Genomic DNA, 18,340 nt, shown 5'->3' with positions numbered 1-18,340 from the left:
GGTTAACACGGATTATTATTATTACTACCTGTTTTAAAAACACGTAATTACAGAGAGCTAACACTAAAAGCATTTAAATACAACTATTGTCGGGACAGACTGAAGTAGAGAGAACCATCTTATCCCGAAAATTATCCCGACTCGAAATATTTTCTGTCTATTTCAAGTTGAAATTAATACAATGCATTTCACGGTTTTCATAGGTCATGGGTTAACATATCAAACGAAGAGCTAATAATTATCTTAGGCAGGTTTTGATTGGTCTGTACTGATTCTGGAATTCTCTTCTGGCAAGTGCCTTCAACCAGAATTCGCTCTACCTATTCCGGAATAGTATAATCTGTAAACCTGATAGAAGCGGCCCCGGTAGAGAGTTTGTAATCTGTAAACCTGATAGAAGTGACCGGTAGAGAGTTTTTGTAATCGGGAATTGCTATTCCTGAACCGGAATAAGTTCAATCGAAACCTGCCTTCGAACATCCGAATTACAATCTTAATCTGAAGCATTTCAGAATGTTCAAGTTTTATGAAGATAGCCAGCTATTTTCTACATCGAGGTGAAGGATCTTATTAAGCGCTAAAATTCCAATGAGTTATTTTTCTGAATTACAAAATTTACAAGGTTTTTTTCATCGTGGAAAAATCATACGAACGGCAGACGTAAGAATTCGAATCGTCGAAGGGTTAAAAATTCCACGCACGTCTGCTTCGCTAACAATGGTGTCAGTTACACGAAAAACAACAACAACAACAATGAATGATTGATGGTGATGATGGTCGTATTTACATTGTTTGCGTTTGTGATGAGTTTTTTTTAAATTTAAAAAACATTAAAATGCACAAATATCTAATGGGATACCTGCGTTGAAGGGGGTTACTGCGCAATACCCACGCTGAAGGGTGTTACTGTGGCATTACCTGCGCTGAGCATAGACTGTTTATCAAAATTACCCCTAGGGGTAAATCCTCAACATGGGCCTGGTTTTATAGACTTGGTATCAAAGTTACCACTGGGGGTAAACCCTCAACATGGGCCTGGTTTTATAGTCTTGGTATCAAAGTTACCACTGGGGGTAAATCCTCAACATGGGCCCGGTTTTATAGACTTGGTATCGAAGTTACCCCTAGGGGTAAATCCTCAACATGGGCCTGGTTTTATAGACTTGGTATCAAAGTTACCACTGGGGGTAAACCCTCAACATGGGCCTGGTTTTATAGACTTGGTATCAAAGTTACCCCTAGGGGTAAATCCTTAACATGGGCCTGGTTTTATAGACTTGGTATCAAAGTTACCACTGGGGGTAAACCCTCAACATGGGCCTGGTTTTATAGACTTGGTATCAAAGTTACCCCTAGGGGTAAATCCTCAACATGGGGCTGGTTTTATAGACTTGGTATCAAAGTTACCCCTAGGGGTAAATCCTCAACATGGGCCTGGTTTTATAGACTTGGTATCAAAGTTACCACTGGGGGTAAACCCTCAACATGGGCCTGGTTTTATAGACTTGGTATCAAAGTTACCCCTAGGGGTAAATCCTCAACATGGGCCCGGTTTTATAGACTTGGTATCAAAGTTACCCCTAGGGGTAAATTCTCAACATGGGCCCGGTTTTATAGACTTGGTATCAAAGTTACCACTGGGGGTAAATCCTCAACATGGGCCTGGTTTTATAGACCGGGTATCAAAGTTACCCCTAGGGGTAAATCCTCAAATCTACGAAAACTTGGATCAGGACTCTTAATATAATCGATAACCCATTCTGTACACTGCCGTCTGTTAAGTATCTCATTAGATACGCGCATATTTCACTCTAATTACAAATATTTCAATTAGCTTCATTAAATACAATAATCAATAGTATGAATCAATAATATATTCGTATAATATGAATTTAATCTCATGTTTGAATGCGGGAAATCACATCATACGTCGTAACCGTGACGATAATAACGAATTACATTGTTATTCGAAGTCCGTCTGCTCTTACGATAGAACAGTTTTTATCGGCGAGACGTCGGTTTTCGATTTTTTCCCGCGGTTTCGATCGAAGAAGACAGAGTTTGAAATGCGGTCTATATCGAATTATTATCATTATCATCGTTATTGCACACAAAATATTCAAACATTGGCAGCGAAATTGGCTTAAAATAAAAATAATATAGCAATCATCATCTCAAGCACGAGGAGTATAACAACATCATTCCCGGACTTCAGCGCCATTTTACTGACCGAAAATCTCTCTACTGTGTTTTTCTATCCGCTAATTTTATTCGATGGCAGGATTGATAAAAATTTCGTCGAAAATTTTTTTTTGTTCCTGAGAATACGACGACGGCAAAACTGTAAATAAATCGTTTCAGTTTGTGACTAACCTAGCGTTCATGCAATAGCACCGTCTGTTCTGAGTTACTTAACCCCGTTCAGCGCGTCTACACCGCAGTGCCGAGTATAAATCGGTGATGGACTTTGCTAGCACACCGCATCGCAGTGTATTGATGTAATTAGTTTTTATTTTCCATTGAAAGATGGCAGCACCTGTCAAATACAGTGAAATCTTATACACACTGTAGCGGTATGCCCGTTATGCAAAACACTGGGGTTGAATTTTTCAAATTTTCAAATTATCTCCAGCACTTTTGAGTATCAATCAGTCAGCACTGAAAGGTTTTAAGTTAAGTTTAACTTAAAATTGAATTAACATTTTCAATGTATTAACGTTAAGAGTCAAATCTTTAACAGAGACTTAGATCGACTGCAAATTCGGTTTCCGCAGTTAAAAACCATCAGAACAATGTTCCTTGCATTCAATTACGAGTCGAAAATTGCATCAAACGATTCTTTGTTTCTATACAATCAGTATGCACCTCGGGGCCAGATCCGCGGGACTCAACATTTTTTTGGAGTTCCTTTTTTCATTTAGGAAACAGCGCCCGTTTAGGATGTGACGAGATCAAATTTCAAATTTCAAAATTTGACCCGAGATCTGCCCCTGTACCTGTCTCCATCGACAATAAACCTAACAATCACTACTGGTAATATTTCAATTTTCTATCTATTTGTATATACTGGATCATCTACTATGAAATTACGCCACTGTATATACATACATAAATATATATATATTTATATATATATATATATATATATATATATATATATATATATATATATATAATCCAAAGCAGATAAAACCGATTGGTCTGTCGTCGTCGTCATAGTTACCATGCCAGCAGACGTGTACGCGACGATACCCACGGTTACCACGGATACGTCGAGCAGACGATGAAATTAAGTGGACGAAGTGGTTTTGTTTGATGAGGTTTTTTCCGCGTGGGTATAAAAAGAATTAATTTGAACGGCGCGAGAGAAAATCGTTCAAATCTTTTGAAACTTTTCAGCAGCAGCAGCGTTATCGACGAAATATCGTCTGCCGCGGTCATCCTAGTCATGGTAACCGAGGGAAATATGTAAAATGTTCATCATCACATTGAATCGATAATCATATTAATATTCATATTAATAATTATATTAATAATTATCGAGGAGTAAGTCAAAGGCTGATCGCGGTCGTATAAAAAACATTTTATCCGATTTGATTTTTTGTTTTTTTTCTTCTACATCGTCGAGTTTTACTAGCGCAGGACCCGGTTCCGAAGTTCCCGGTTAAGTTTGATTCTATCTGCAGGGGCTGCAGTTGCTGAAAAGTTGGTTAAAGATAAATAACCATAGAGCAACGATGAACTTGTCAACTATCCACTGGTGTTAACTATAACCAACTTTTCAGCGACTGCCGTTCCTGACGTATGCTAGTCATGGTTCCCATGGTTACATAAAGTTTTCATCGTCACTATGTCAACTATCCACTGAATTAATTTCTAATATTTTTTTTCTAAGTGTAGAGTCAAATTCTAAGCGGGAATTGCGAAGCCGGGTCCCGACCTACACTCAATAGACATGCACACACATCAGTCACGGTCTCACTCATTCCTCTCTCTCTCTCTCAATCTACCTTACAACTGACACAACATCAATTTGGTATTTTTTATTTTTTTACATCCATAATCATCATCATCGTAATAATATCAATCTATCTAACCTTATCATCATTAAAATCACAGATATTTAAAAGTCAGCGCCCTCGCGGCGAAAAACACATGAAAACTGTATATGAACCCTAGTTTCGAGATAACTACTGACAGTAGATCACTGGCCACTTTTGCTCGAGTCAGTACTGTCAAACTGGGACCACAGGCCGGTTCCATAGTCATGGCTCAGACTTAAGACCAGTCCTAGCTTATTTTGTTTCTACAGCCAATCTAACAACTTGAGACCAGTCTAAGCTCATCTTAGTTCTACAATCAATCTAACAACTTAAGACCAGCCTCAGCTCATTTTGGTTCTATAACTAATCTAACAACTTAAGACCAGTCTTGAGATCTAAAACCACTTTGGACTTGAGTCTTGACTATGGAACCAGCCCCAGTTGCACAAAAGACTAACAAAGTTAACCAGTGTTTGACAGCCAAAGGCTAACTTTCGAGCAACTGTGAATAGAACAGTGAAATTTAACTGACACTAATGTAATACCTGAGGCCAAAATAGACCCGGTTCAGCGAGGGTTTTAAGACAGTTTTTACAATTGAGGAGGAGTAGCACACACAAAAATTTATGATATAAGCACGATCAGAGAATTAAGTACTACTAGATACATACATTACACATGTAACTCAGATGGGTCTAAACTGCGACATTTCAACGCGCGAACGTCAGTCGTCGCGGTTACCGATGACGAGTCCGTATGACGCGACCGCGGCGACGATTGTTGCTGTTGTTGGAGCCACGTCTGTATGTCGCCGGGTAGCAGACGTTCCCAGGCAGACGGTTTCCGCGGCGACGCCGCCGCCGTCTGACGTCTGCTCAGACGATGCAGCGCTATAAGACACTGTTCGATGTCCGATCGCGATCCGGTCACCGTGTGGCGACGGTGTTTAATACGCCGGCGCCGCCTGGTGGGCGACGACGCGGTCACACGAACGGTGGCGCTACCTCCGTTAGACGAATGTTTCTCCGACGTTTTGATCGGTTTTTCCGTTGTTTTAACGCGCGCCGTTTTCGAGCTGAGTTTTGGTTCGGATTTCGACGTCGTCAAACCGGTCGCCGCCATCTGCTGTTGTTGTAAATCGGCGCGTTCTATACGTGCCGCGATACCGACCTTGACCTCGCCGGTCGGCGACGCCAATCGGTGTAAACTCGGGTCGCGGAATAATCCTCGCACCGGCGAACGTCGACGGGTCGCGTCCAAGAACACGTCGTTCGGAGACGTCTCGCGCTCGAATCCGGTTTCGACTTCGTCGTCGAAATTTTTCGTCGTATTTCTATTCGTCGCCGCCGACGACGTCGCCGTATTGTTGCCGACAAAGCGATACTTCGGATCTAATAAAACGCGTAGTTTTTGATCGAAGGTCGTCGTGAGACTGGAGAGCAGGTCGCAGCCGTCGTCCGAGCTGCTCGACGCGTACGAGTGACGAGCGCGGTCGTTTCGATCGTAGAAATCTCTCAACGAGTCGAGCGACCCGCGTCGCGTCGACCGACGAGTCGAATTCTGTCGGCTGATTTTCCCCTCGTGCGTCTCGTTGATGCTCGTCAGAACGGTCGCCGCGTCCTGCTGCGACCCGCGACGCGACCCGTTATCGAGGAGCTCGCGAGGCGGCGACGCTTTCAACGCAAAGAATTTTCCGCCTCCTCCCGCGACGATCATCTCGTTGCTGCGCGACCGCGACGAGGACGTTAGACTCGAATCGGAGCCGCTCCGAGCTCCGCCCGATGATCCGGTCGCGATCTCGTCCCGTGCGGTCGGCGGCGACGCGCTACTCGAATAATCGGACGTTGAAGCCGCGCGACGTTTCGTACCGTCGGTCACCGCCGACGACGACGAATAATCCGAACTGGTCGTCGAAGCGGTATCCGCCGCCACCTGGCGGCCGTCGCTCATTTTACGCGTGAAATCACCGATTTTCATCGCAATGTCTTTCGTCGTGCCGATGAATTCCTCCAAACTCGCGTCGTCCGCTTCCATTTCTCGTTTCGTTCGTTGTATCTCGAGTTCGATGCGTTTCTGGTCGGCACGACGACGTTCCTGTTCGACCGATTGTCCCTCCTCTTTACGTCGAATGTCCATCAGTTCGCGTTCGAAGAACTTCATGCGTTCCTTCGCGAGTTGTTCCGACACGCTTCCGCCGAATGTATTGTTCAAACGCTCGCAGCCGTTGCTGCCGATGACGCCTTTCTGTTGCGTGAGGATCTCCTCGGAATGTCGACGTGGCATCAACGAAGCCGAGTCCGCGTCAGTTTCGGTCGTCGGGAAGAAACTCGCGCTCGAAAATCTCGACGAAAACCTCGCGGAATGAAACTGAGACGTCGTTGAACTATCCGCGCTCGAGGTGGCAGCGAGGCCATCTATCTGCGGATCTTGTAACGATAGCGAATTAGACGAGGACGAACCCGTCTGCTGCTGCAACGACCTCGAACTCATTTCCTGCTGCGACCTTGTCTGCTGCTGCTGCTGTGATGACATTGGACTCATCTGCTGTGACCTTGAACCTGTCTGCTGCTGTTGTTTTTCGCCGTGAAGAAAAATCATTTTCGCCGCGTAAATTCCGTTGGTACTCGTAGTAACGCTGCTGTCGTCTGCCGAGACACTTTCCGCCGTCGATTTAACTTCGGTACGAGATGATTCCGATTTCGATTCCGTCGTCGCCGTGGTAACTTCGATTTTATTCGTAGTTTTTGTTGCGGCTGTCGTCGCCTTCGTGGTTACCGGTACGTCTGGCTGTTTTTTAACGAGGTGTTTACGTTTTTCGATCTCCTCGTCGATGTTGCGATAGTTACACGCCGGTGGCTCCGTCTGCTGACAGTTCGTCGTCAACGATCGATTCAGCTTCTGTTCCTGGATTTTTTTGTTCGCCGCTTGAATTATTGACAGGACGAGTTCTTTTGGATGTGAATCATCACCTGCAGAGACATAAAACAATAAAAATAGAATAAGAGGCAGGCAGGAAAATGGGTTAAGATATAAGTTTCTAAAAGAAATATGAGAGGGGAGCAGAGAAGAGAGCGAGGAGTGTGGAAAGGGAGAGGGTGGGTAGATGTTAGATGGAGGAGAGGAGAGTCAGAGGAAATGGTTGGAATATCTTCTAAAACTTAGAGCAGGAAAAGTTTAGGCTAAATTGTTAAAGATCAAGTTTCTAAAAGAAATAAGAGAGAAGAGAGGAAGGCAGAAACATGAGAGAGAGAAGGGAAGAATCATCAGAGGAAAGAGTGGAAATGGAGAGTGGAGAGGAGAGCAGTGAGGGGAGTATGGAGAGGGAGGGGGAGCGTAGAGGTGAGAGGATAGAGGTAGGAGATAGGAAAGAGGAAGGGGAGAGAGGAATGAGAGGAGATGGAGAGCCGAGTGAGACTTACTTTCTTCGTCTGTACTGGCTACGACAGTTTGAGTAACAGCAGACGGAGGTATATTATTCAACGGATCATCGACCGGGATTTCATTATCGACGGCCCACGAACTGAAGAACCATTCACTCTATAAATAAACAAACAAAACAATTCATTATAACTATCAACCTTATTCTCCTAGTTATTCCAGAAGTTTATTCAACGTTTCGACTATATTCTAATAGTCATCTTCAGGAATACTGTATTCATTGAGCTAGTAGTTCATTCAACGTTTCGACTTTATCCTAATAGTCATCTTCAGGAATACTGTATTCCTTGAGCCGGTAGTTTATTCAACATTTCGACTATATTCTAATAGTCATCTTCAGGAATACTGTATTCCTTGAGCCGGTAGTTTATTCAACGTTTTGACTTTATCCTAATAGTCATCTTCAGGAATACTGTATTCATTGAGCTAGTAGTTCATTCAACGTTTCGACTTTATCCTAATAGTCATCTTCAGGAATACTGTATTCCTTGAGCCGGTAGTTTATTCAACATTTCGACTCTATTCTAATAGTCATCTTCAGGAATACTGTATTCCTTGAGCCGGTAGTTTATTCAACGTTTTGACTTTATCCTAATAGTCATCTTCAGGAATACTGTATTCCTTGAGCCGGTAGTTTATTCAACATTTCGACTATATTCTAATAGTCATCTTCAGGAATACTGTATTCCTTGAGCTAGTAGTTTATTCAACGTCTCGACTTTATTCTAATGGTCATCTTCAGGATCTTTCATTCTTAGTTTGGGATATTCAATATTATCATCACAAGACGGACTCATGTCCGCACTAAGTGTTTCATCGATGGCTTCAAAAAATTGATTCAAAATTTAAAATTGAATCCCCACCTGAGGACTGACAACTTACGTGTTGAATAATACTCTCAACAATGCGACACTGGTCGGACATGTCGGTTACCATGGACACCTTATCGTCGGCGATATTTCGCAGTAACGTCGGGCCGAACACGATCGCTAAATTCTTCGCGTCCATCTACGAGAAAATTCCGCAATGAAAAATGAATCGAGAAAAATTCGAAGAAAATGTTTCAATATTTCAAAGATCCGTTTTGTACCTTATTGATGTGGCCGTGTACGGCGACTTTTTTGAGATGTTTTGCGAGATATCGGAAAGTATCGAAATGACATTCGGGTAATTCGTGGAGCAGACGTTTTAGTGTTAACATCCGTCTGTCCGGTTTTTCGATTCGATTCGCGTTGATGAACGCTTGGTATAAATCTGCATAAGAAATAAAACATTTAAAACTTTTTTTACTGAATTTACGCAAAATTCGGAAAAACTTTTGCAGTATCTGCAGCCAGGAGCCACCCCTCAGATATCTGCAGCAAAGAGCCACCCTTCAGACATCTGTAGCATGGAGCCACCCCTCAGATATCTGCAGCAGAGAGCCACCCCTCAGATATCTGCAGCAAAGAGCCACCCTTCAGACATCTGTAGCATGGAGCCACCCTTCAGACATCTGCAGCCTGAAGCCACCCTTCAGACATCTGTAGCCTGAAGCCACCCCATCAGACATTCTGCAGCCTGGAACTGGTCTCAAGTTCTGCACACATATGAAATGATCAGCTTTTTAAAGCGTTCTGATAAAATGCCTGATGTCTGATTGGTAAGTGGAATAGAGTGGAATCGGTGGATGGTTATTGTAAGTGGAGTAGAGTGGAATGAGTCGATGGTTTCTTACCTTGTGGAACTAGTGTATCAGGTAGTTGTCTGAAGAATAGTTTTAACAGTGAACTGACTACATTTACATCCATCCATCTTTCATTATCGATATCTATATGTTCTATTCCCTGAATAGATAAAGACAAATTCACATTTAAAGAAAATTCTCTGAACAAACATAAATTGAACTTAGATTTTGAGATCCGACGCCTCCCAACCTCTGAAAATGTGCTATCGGTAACATTTCATTGACATATGAAAGAAAATGTTCTAATTAATCAGAAATCAAGGGGCACTCGGTAACATCTTTCGTATTTCTGTAGGCATAAAACAAATCAAATCAGTATTTCTTGTTACGCAATAGTAACATAGTAAAATCAGGAACAATGTTGGCAGCAGCAGCAGCTCTGCGATCAGTTGCTCATCTTGGTATACGATACGACTGAGATATTTCCGCAGTTTCTTGAACGAACCTTGTTAATTTCTTCTTGTAACATCGCGACGGCTGTGGAGTTTCCGGGAACGCGATACAACCCGACGTATTCTAGAGCTTTAGCTTCGATGATCGTAGTACATAATTCTACCACTAGAGGCACCATCTACAACAACAGAATGAAGCGTCGAGTTGATTTGGTTTTGCATTTATCCGAAAATTAATCATATTGAAAATATTTCATCACTTGGTATATAAGTTTGCAATTCTTAGACTGATGCTATTTGATTGGTCTCTGACCTAGGATTTTATGTCATTCAATTCCAAAGTTGTTGATTTCAGGGGCGAGTTGCGCAGCCAACGGCTTAGATCTACGACCAGTCTCAACTGATCTAACCTCTCTCATTCGAAACCGGGCCTGTTGTAAATCTTAAGACTGGTCTTAAGTTGTTAAACTGACTGGGTATAGAACCAAGATTTTATTAAAACGGTCTTAATTCTAACCCATGACTGCTTCGAGACCCAGGGGTCAGTTGCACGCAGGGGGTAAGACGTAAGACCTAAGTTCTATCGTACATCTGACAACTTCAGACCAGTATGAAAATTCTAAGACCCCTTTTGGATTTAAATGATGATTCTACAACTGGGCCCCGGGGTTCAAATTTTTAGGCTTTCTTTTTTTTTGTTACTGACCTCGTTACAAGCGGCCGGTGGAGTATTATCTAATAGCACCCCGAAACTGGCGCCCCACGGGGCAGAGGACGTCTCCGTCGACGATCCCAGACGTTTTATACTCTTCACAACTTTACCCTTCCACGTTTTCGATTCTTTAGACTTCGGGGAATCTTCCGAACCTGAAACACGAAACAAAAAATCAAAATATTTTTTTTCGACAAATCTCGACAAAACTATGATTAGCTCAGAGTCCGATCGTCTAATACTGACCCCCTTTGCGTTGTTTCGGAGCCGGGGAATGCCCGGGTGAGCGCGCCCGCAGCGACAGCGCCGCGATCTTCTTCGCCATTTTCGGAGCCAGTTGCGGCGATGCTTTCATCATCGTGTGCTCGTACTGCGCCGTTTTACGAAATATCAAATTGCTCTGATTGACGTTCTTATCCTGCGCGTAGAAAACAACAACAATTACAAATCAGTTGATTTGAACAGAATTCAAATATTCGTTAAAGTACAATCTACGTAAATACATCGGTCAATTGCACAGTCAAGGCACAAGATCAACTTGGTTCTATAACCAATCTAACAACTCAAGACCAGTCTAAACTCATTTTGGTTCTATAGCCAATCTAACAACTTAAGACCAGTCTAAGCTCATTTTGGTTCTATAGCCAATCTAACAACTTAAGACCAGTCTAAGCTCATTTTGGTTCTATGACCAATCTAACAACTTAAAACCAGTCTAAACTCATTTTGGTTCTATAGCCAATCTAACAACTTAAGACCAGTCTAAGCTCATTTTGGTTCTATGACCAATCTAACAACTTAAAACCAGTCTAAACTCATTTTGGTTCTATAGCCAATCTAACAACTTAAGGCTGGTCTAAGATTAACAACATTCATGGACATTAAGACAGGACTGTGCAACTGAACATAGGATAGAGATCCAAGTTTTCGACAGTTCTGAGTTAAGATTTGATTCATTGGAAATGAACTAGGGTACAAGTAATTTGAACTCGAGAGCCAAATTGTTAACTCACAACCCTGGAACCAGGCCCAGTTCCACGGCTGAAAGTCTGAATAAGTTCATTTTCTCAGATGAATAGTCAAATCTCAATCCAAAACCGCGCAATCGGATCGCGAAATCAAATAACATTTCGTCTGAATTAATTCTCATAAACTACAGGAGTTACAACCAACACCTCGGTATTCAGACTTCCAACATAACCCTTAACCACAATATCCCCATCTATCTATAAACCATCTACGAAATCTGCACCAGATCTCCCTTAAAACCGTTCTAGACCGGAAAACACACTAGAAACTGAATACACAGTAACACGGTAGGACGTTGTAAATAGAATACACGTGAATAAAACTAATCACTACCTCTACACATAAAGTATTAAACACTTGAGATAACACAGAATTCACTGTTACACATCAACGATTCATAATTTAGTAAATTCCTTTTGAAAATACAGAAAATTTAGTCGAATAATTAATACAGATTCAAGCAATTCAAGGATAAGTTCTTTTTTTGATATGAAAAACATGGGGTCGCGTTGATGTGCAACTTTGAAATGAGAAGGGTCGGTTTGGATCATTATTTTAGTCCATGGGAGAGGGATTTCTAATCTAGGTTTGAGAAATTTACGAAAAACAGTTAGAAAATCATCGTATTGCGACAATCATAATTATCACGATTAATATTAAGATTGATGTATTAAGATAAATATAAAGGGGGCAGTAAAAGGTGAAGGTCGTTTAACGATAATTCGAGTGACGCAAACTGAAATAGCTGTGAAAGGGTTAAAATCATTATCAAGCTGATAGCAGCAGACGCAGGAGCCCTGGTAGACGCCGCTGTAGCTGCAGCTACAGCAGACGCTACATCAGCAGCAGCAGCAGACGCTTAGTCAGTGAGAAAATTGAAATATTCAACTACAACTATGAGCTATCTATCTGAAAATCTGGTGGGGAGGGGGTGGAGCACAGAAACCGTCCATCACATCAGAGGGAGGAGGGGGTAACCACCATTGTTGCCAAGAACAATGAAATCAGAACAATAATGATACAACAATAAGCAAGCAATTCGGAAAAAACAAAGCGGTGAATTTGTAGAGCGAAAAAAAAATGCTTTAACCAAATTCTTTTATAAAAGCATCGAATATAGTCTAAATCGGCAACAATGGTGGACGAATAACTAGTAACCGTGGCAACCGATGGAGCCGACAGCGATGATACCTGTTTCGATTTAGCAGACGGAAACAATGACGTTGTCACGGTAATGGCGGACTGAAATCGGAGCAATAGAGTATGTCTACATTTTAGGAAACACGGAAAATGCAGTCTACACCCGCAACGGGTAGTGTAGACTACGTCTGCAACGGATAGTCTACGCAGTCTACAGGATTTCTCTAATCTCGTGTCACCAAAATTATCAATTATCTTTCACAAATATCAATTATTGGAAAAATTTCGAAACAATTTTCTTCTTTAGAAAAGGTGTTTGAAAGTCGTCTGGCGTGAGTTCGACTTACGTCCGAATCTGGGTTATTGTTGGCCTGTATATCCTGTATCCACGACAACATGCTATCCTGATCGTCCGCCTGGAGGAGATATTGCGAACCGTTGTACGTGTTCAAACGGAACACATGTTTTTTCTTCGTGTAGTCGTACGCGATGTCGACGATACTCGCCTTCAACGAGATCGGCTGCTCCTCGCATAAATTCGGATTCTAAATTTAAAACAAACAGACAGACGAGATTATAATATCGGGTACCGACACTCACGAGGTGGCGCAACAATACACTCAATAAAATCAGTTCATTTTCTATGAATTTTTGAGTTCATATTCAATCAACTTTGAACTGGACTATTAGGCTCCCAAACGGAAATTTTATTTCAGCTCAGTACCCTGCACGCTCTAGATTTTCCAGGGGCCAGTAGCTCAAAAGTTGTTTGGAGTAAACCAAGGTTGACATTTAATGACAATGAAAACTGTTGCAATGGTATCTGACGGTTTTATCATGGGGTTCATTCTTTCAACGACTGTAGTTACTATTAACGTCATTCTTCATCTGCCGCCTGCATTGCGGTCGTGAGATAAACAGTCACTTACCACAGGTCCTTCCTTCTTCTCTTTAAAGAAATACATCAAATGGCCCATCATCACGCACCAGACTTGTTTCCATGATCGGTCGCTGGCTCTCTAACAAAACAAACAAAATATTCAGGATACGGTTTCCGCGGTTTCCAAGATTAAATTTTTCCGTCTGCTGATGAGAAACTTACCCGTCCGTCCGTCACGGCAATCTTAACGTTCAGATGACCTTCCCGCGTGACCTCGAGAATCGGCGAACCGATGTCCGTCTGCTTCTTATCCAAACTAAGCGTCGTCGCTGCTTCCAGTATCCGCGGAGACTGAAAATAATAATAACAACAATCGAGTTAGTTAAATTTGAATATATCTTTAAGCGCTAGAAAGATCTTATACGCTTCAAATGATGAACAGCTAATTGAAGAAATTGTTAGAAATTAATATCATAATAATTTCGAAAAATTCCAGACTCAGAAAAACGAATCCGAAAAAGGAAATTAAAGGTAAACTTTTTCGACGCGTTTTTCTTTTTGATTTCCTATGTTATCGTTACAACCAGGAACCCAGGTCTACAGTCGTGAGTTAAGATTTGACTTAAATTAGATTTGAGTTAAAACATCGAAAATTAACTGATTTTTAACTCAGAGTCTAATTCTAACTCCGAACTGTGGAAGCGGATCCTGAATATTTCATCAACTCTTAGACGAAACAATCAAATCTTTCGGAAAAGACTTAAATAAATACGTACGATGTAAGTTAAGGTAACGATCTGCATTTCGAGGCATCAAATCATATCCGATTGAATAACACAGAGAATGAGGTTGAGAGATTGAGAGAGAGCGCGCGAGGGAGCTCCTGTCGCCTTCAGATTCTCAATCAAATATAGATATTTAACTCGAACTGACCCGGACTGACACTGGAGAACCATAGACCTCGCATAATTACCATCGTAATTAATGACAATTAAACACTAATTAGTCTGTATATGGCAAACTGTACACTCGCAATTAGTGGTTAATTAAAAGTGATTAGTAGTATCTGAAACAGGTGTTGTAGGGATTATTAGTGTGTGATATGGAAGTGTATTGTTTGCATGAAAGAATGGGAAATTAAACACAATAGTTTGCGCGCGGCTTTGATGTCTGGAGTTATCAAGTAAAATCCTTTAGGGCCATCAAAACAAGACTGGTACACCACAGGATGGCCAGACAGTTAGATACCGACCGTATTAGGAATTCTCTTTAGTTCGCGGTTAGGGTTACGAAGCCAGTTGATACCAGCCTCAGGGTTTCATTTTGACTCCAGCCAATTCATGGTTGATATTGTATATCACATAATATTCTCGCAAGAAAAGCCGACGATAATTTCAGCCAAAGATGTAAAGTTCTTGAGCGAAAGGTTGATATGTTTGAGCAAACATTTTGATACTAAAGAATTTCACATCTTTGGCAGAATTATAATGGGATCTCTCTCGATGTTTATCTTACACACATATCGTGTATCTTCCCTTCTGTCAGGTTTTAGATTTTTGATTTTCATTTTTCTGATGATGAAGCTTAGTCAAAACTGTCGGAATAAACTGTTAAAACGTCAACAGTAAATTTTGCTCAATAACTGAAGTGTTGAACTGATAGCTGATGAAAACTGGATCCATGATATTCATCAGAGTAGTGTCGCCCTTCACCACCAGGGGGGTTAACATGAGAATAAAGACAAATATATTTTTACCCGTTGCTGTATTGATGATCCATAAAACGTCGAGGATGAAATTGATGACATAGATGACGCTGAGGAGGAATTATTGTTAGACTGAAAATGGAAAACGTTTGTTAGAGACTATCAGGGGTTAATAGGGAGGGGGGTTTAGTCGGAGGGCTCAACAAAACTAAAAACTTATTTTTAATCAGCAATAACAGCATTCTCAATCGACATGCACTGATAATAATTTCTAAAGCATCGAAATCGATGAACATATTCGCGCGGATTTCGATATATCGTTTCGGTACCTTTTCTCCGAAAAATGCTTTCAATTTTTTCATGCTGACAACTTTCGTCGGGGTCGTTCTAAAAGTAAACAAACACAAATCGAGTTCATTCAACTCGGCCCACAATGGAATCCGATACCGACATTTAAGGATGAGGAGAGAATCCCACAATGATAATAAAAAGTCCGAAAATGAAACTTCGAGATAGTCGTTTATTTCAACGTTTCGACTATATCCTAATAGTCATCTTCAGGAATAAGGATTATTCCTATCGTAACCGACATTTAAGTTTCCATCCAATTAGACTTCTGACAATGTATATATTACATGTATAGCAAGAATATTAGAAAGAAGATTTGAAAACTGGATCCCCTGAAATGATTGATATCAGGACGACTACTTGTCTCAGATTGGTGATTTCAAAAAGGACCAATTCAGGATTTTGGGTTATGGAAATTTTGGATATGGGAATACGGCTCGTGGGATCATGTCCATACGCAATACAGAAAACCAAATGGAGAGGACTAAATTTCGGGGGCCAGTTTTATAGACTGGTATTTACTTTAACCCGGGGGCTAACTCAATTCATGTTCAATCTAGTTAACCCCTAACCATGTTTCGAAACCACGCGACGAAAACTTACTGTTCGTTATTGTTGGAGTTTAGCGATAGCGTCGAGTTTTGACTCGGCGAAGGCGAGGGCGGCGGTGGCGCCAGTCCGTCTGCTTCGGTCGTCGAATTGATCGGCAAATCGAGTCGCGTTCGGTCGCGTTGCGTCGCCATCAGATACGACGTGCGTCGGAACAGTTTCACGTCGCCGTTGTCATCATCTGTAATAATGACTGCTGTTGATGTTGACAACAGTTTTTTTGGAAAAAAATCGGGAAAAAAAGAGAAAAAGAAAAATACGTTTAGAGGTTAGAACGTGGTGAGAGTAGAACACACAGACTACACTGTCTACGAGCTGTACACCCCTAATACTCTTTACATCATAGACTCTTCCCGAATGGTGGTCACAACCTTTCATCCCCCATTGGCATGAATAACGTTATCTGAATTTCTCGAGTTTCCAGCTTTTTGGTAAAATTTGCCAAATTGCCTGATTTTTTTTTCTACATTTTTTTCAGGAGTTTTCCAGGTCAGTGGCGCCACCCTGAGTCCGAGCTGTAGTGATGTAGAGTAGCTCTCAAGGGGTGTAACAAAGAAAGTGCATCGAAATCAAAGGGTTAAAGCAGCGAATACCGTTAAAATCATTAATAGTTATTTGTTACGTGGAAACATTATTTGAATTGGCATCAGCATCAGCAGCAGCTACAGCAACAGCAGCAGCAGCAGCAGCAGCAGCAGCAGCAACAGCAGCAGCAGCAGCAGCAGCAGCAGCAGCAGCAGCAGCAGCAGCAGCAGCAGCAGCAGCAGCAGCAGCAGCAGCAGCAGCAGCAATGATGGTGATGAAGCAAACAGTTCTTTTAAGTATTCTCTAAAAAGGTTATTCAATTATTTTGTCGTAAAACCATTTAAGAAAATCAAAATTATTTCATTTTCTAAATTTTGGGCCGGCATTTTTTCTATCAACACGCCGGCCCTTGCGGGCTATGGAAGAGCCAGAGAAAAGCGCGGAGTAATCTTTGGAATAAATTTTCACGAATAATTGAAGTTATCAACATATCATACAATTATCATACACATACAATTAAAAACTTCCGAGATAAATACAAATTAATTTCAAATCTGATCAGGTCTAAGTTTAGACCCACTATTGCTAGTAGGTCCAAAACTCGCATAGGTTAAAATTCAATTCAAGAAATGTTGAATCAAGTAAAATTTGTGCAATTAGTTTCAATCAGGAGTTAGAATAGACAAGTTTAGAACCGTTTCAGTCATTAAAAGAGATTACACTGTATTAATACACAGAAGATTATATTGTATTAATACATAAGTGTCTACAATGTATTAATACACAGAAGGTTATATTGTATCAATACATAAGTGTTTACAATGTATTAATACACAGAAGGTTATATTGTATTAATACATAAGTGTTTACAATGTATTAATACACGGAATAGGTTATATTGTATTAATACACAAGATGTTACATTGTACTAATACACAGAGAAAGTTGTATTATATTTATAGAAAAAGATGTAAAGTTTTATCAATACATACTATAAAATATAATGAATAGAAATTCTTGTCATAATAATTATTACAACATTCAGGACCCAGTTGCCCAGTTGTGAGTTAAGATTTGACTAGGAATTAACTCATTGAAAATGAACTCATGAGCAAACTCTAACTCACAACTGTGCAACTGGATCCACGATATGAATAATCTTGTCAAATAAATAATAATATTGATTGATCAATTAGAACCACAGCAGGATCTAATTCGGAGGTTTTTTAATTGATTCTTAATTAGAATTCACAGTTTCACACCAAACAACAGCGAATAAATAAATTCTAAACCCAATTCGACGCGGTCAAAATTGGCTATTCTTTAAAACTAGATGAACTCTTTGAGAGTTAGATGTGGAACTGGGTTCATTTCTGAATTGATTTATATGATTGTAGCGTTAATTCTAGCGTTAAATCATGAGATTTCACGAGAAAGTTTACGAACATTTTAGATACTTCTCATAACCGGTTCATAGAGTATTGTACAAAATGGACTGTAAACAAGTAAATGGTAAAAACTTTCCAGATATAAAATCACAATAAATTTCGCTTTTATTTGTTATAGTTCGAGGTTCATTGAAATTATTCATTTAAGTTGACCTTCACCTTCTCAAAGCTATGAGTGAGTGAACTTGTCACAGGTGGGTCAGCTGGGCTGTGATTATATGTCGCACCTAGGGTTGGCTGGCTAGAGTTATGATGTCATAACTGGTCAGGTGACCTAGAGTTCTGGTTTGATTGGCTAGTTAGGGCTATGATGTCACAGCTGGTCAGGTGACCTAGGGTTAGGGT

The 18,340-nt window shown here is 40.9% G+C and overlaps 1 protein-coding gene across 2 annotated transcripts in view; it reads right to left on the bottom strand.

The window, feature by feature from the left end:
- Positions 1 to 3,181: 3,181 nt before the first annotated feature.
- Positions 3,182 to 18,340, bottom strand: part of LOC141911841 (rho GTPase-activating protein 21-like) — a 41,377-nt gene continuing 26,218 nt past the window's right edge. Inside the window, exons 8-22 of one of the 2 annotated variants that reach the window (XM_074802908.1) lie at positions 16,017 to 16,203; positions 15,395 to 15,452; positions 15,117 to 15,197; positions 13,583 to 13,711; positions 13,410 to 13,499; positions 12,828 to 13,025; positions 12,532 to 12,582; positions 10,558 to 10,729; positions 10,306 to 10,466; positions 9,653 to 9,778; positions 9,199 to 9,307; positions 8,572 to 8,735; positions 8,364 to 8,489; positions 7,463 to 7,580; positions 3,182 to 7,012 (exon numbers count right to left, since the gene is read on the bottom strand). In XM_074802908.1, coding sequence (XP_074659009.1) covers positions 4,716 to 7,012; positions 7,463 to 7,580; positions 8,364 to 8,489; positions 8,572 to 8,735; positions 9,199 to 9,307; positions 9,653 to 9,778; positions 10,306 to 10,466; positions 10,558 to 10,729; positions 12,532 to 12,582; positions 12,828 to 13,025; positions 13,410 to 13,499; positions 13,583 to 13,711; positions 15,117 to 15,197; positions 15,395 to 15,452; positions 16,017 to 16,203 — 4,067 coding nt within the window. In that variant the 3' untranslated portion in view covers positions 3,182 to 4,715. The remainder of the gene's footprint in view (positions 7,013 to 7,462; positions 7,581 to 8,363; positions 8,490 to 8,571; positions 8,736 to 9,198; positions 9,308 to 9,652; positions 9,779 to 10,305; positions 10,467 to 10,557; positions 10,730 to 12,531; positions 12,583 to 12,827; positions 13,026 to 13,409; positions 13,500 to 13,582; positions 13,712 to 15,116; positions 15,198 to 15,394; positions 15,453 to 16,016; positions 16,204 to 18,340) is intronic. The other variant, XM_074802909.1, reaches the window with a different exon arrangement.

The sequence above is a fragment of the Tubulanus polymorphus genome, chromosome 10, assembly GCF_964204645.1.
Source record: "Tubulanus polymorphus chromosome 10, tnTubPoly1.2, whole genome shotgun sequence".
Classification (NCBI taxonomy): Eukaryota; Metazoa; Nemertea; class Palaeonemertea; order Tubulaniformes; family Tubulanidae; genus Tubulanus; species Tubulanus polymorphus.
Note: the sequence above shows the minus strand (reverse complement) of the source record. Positions and strands in the feature narration are given on the sequence as shown.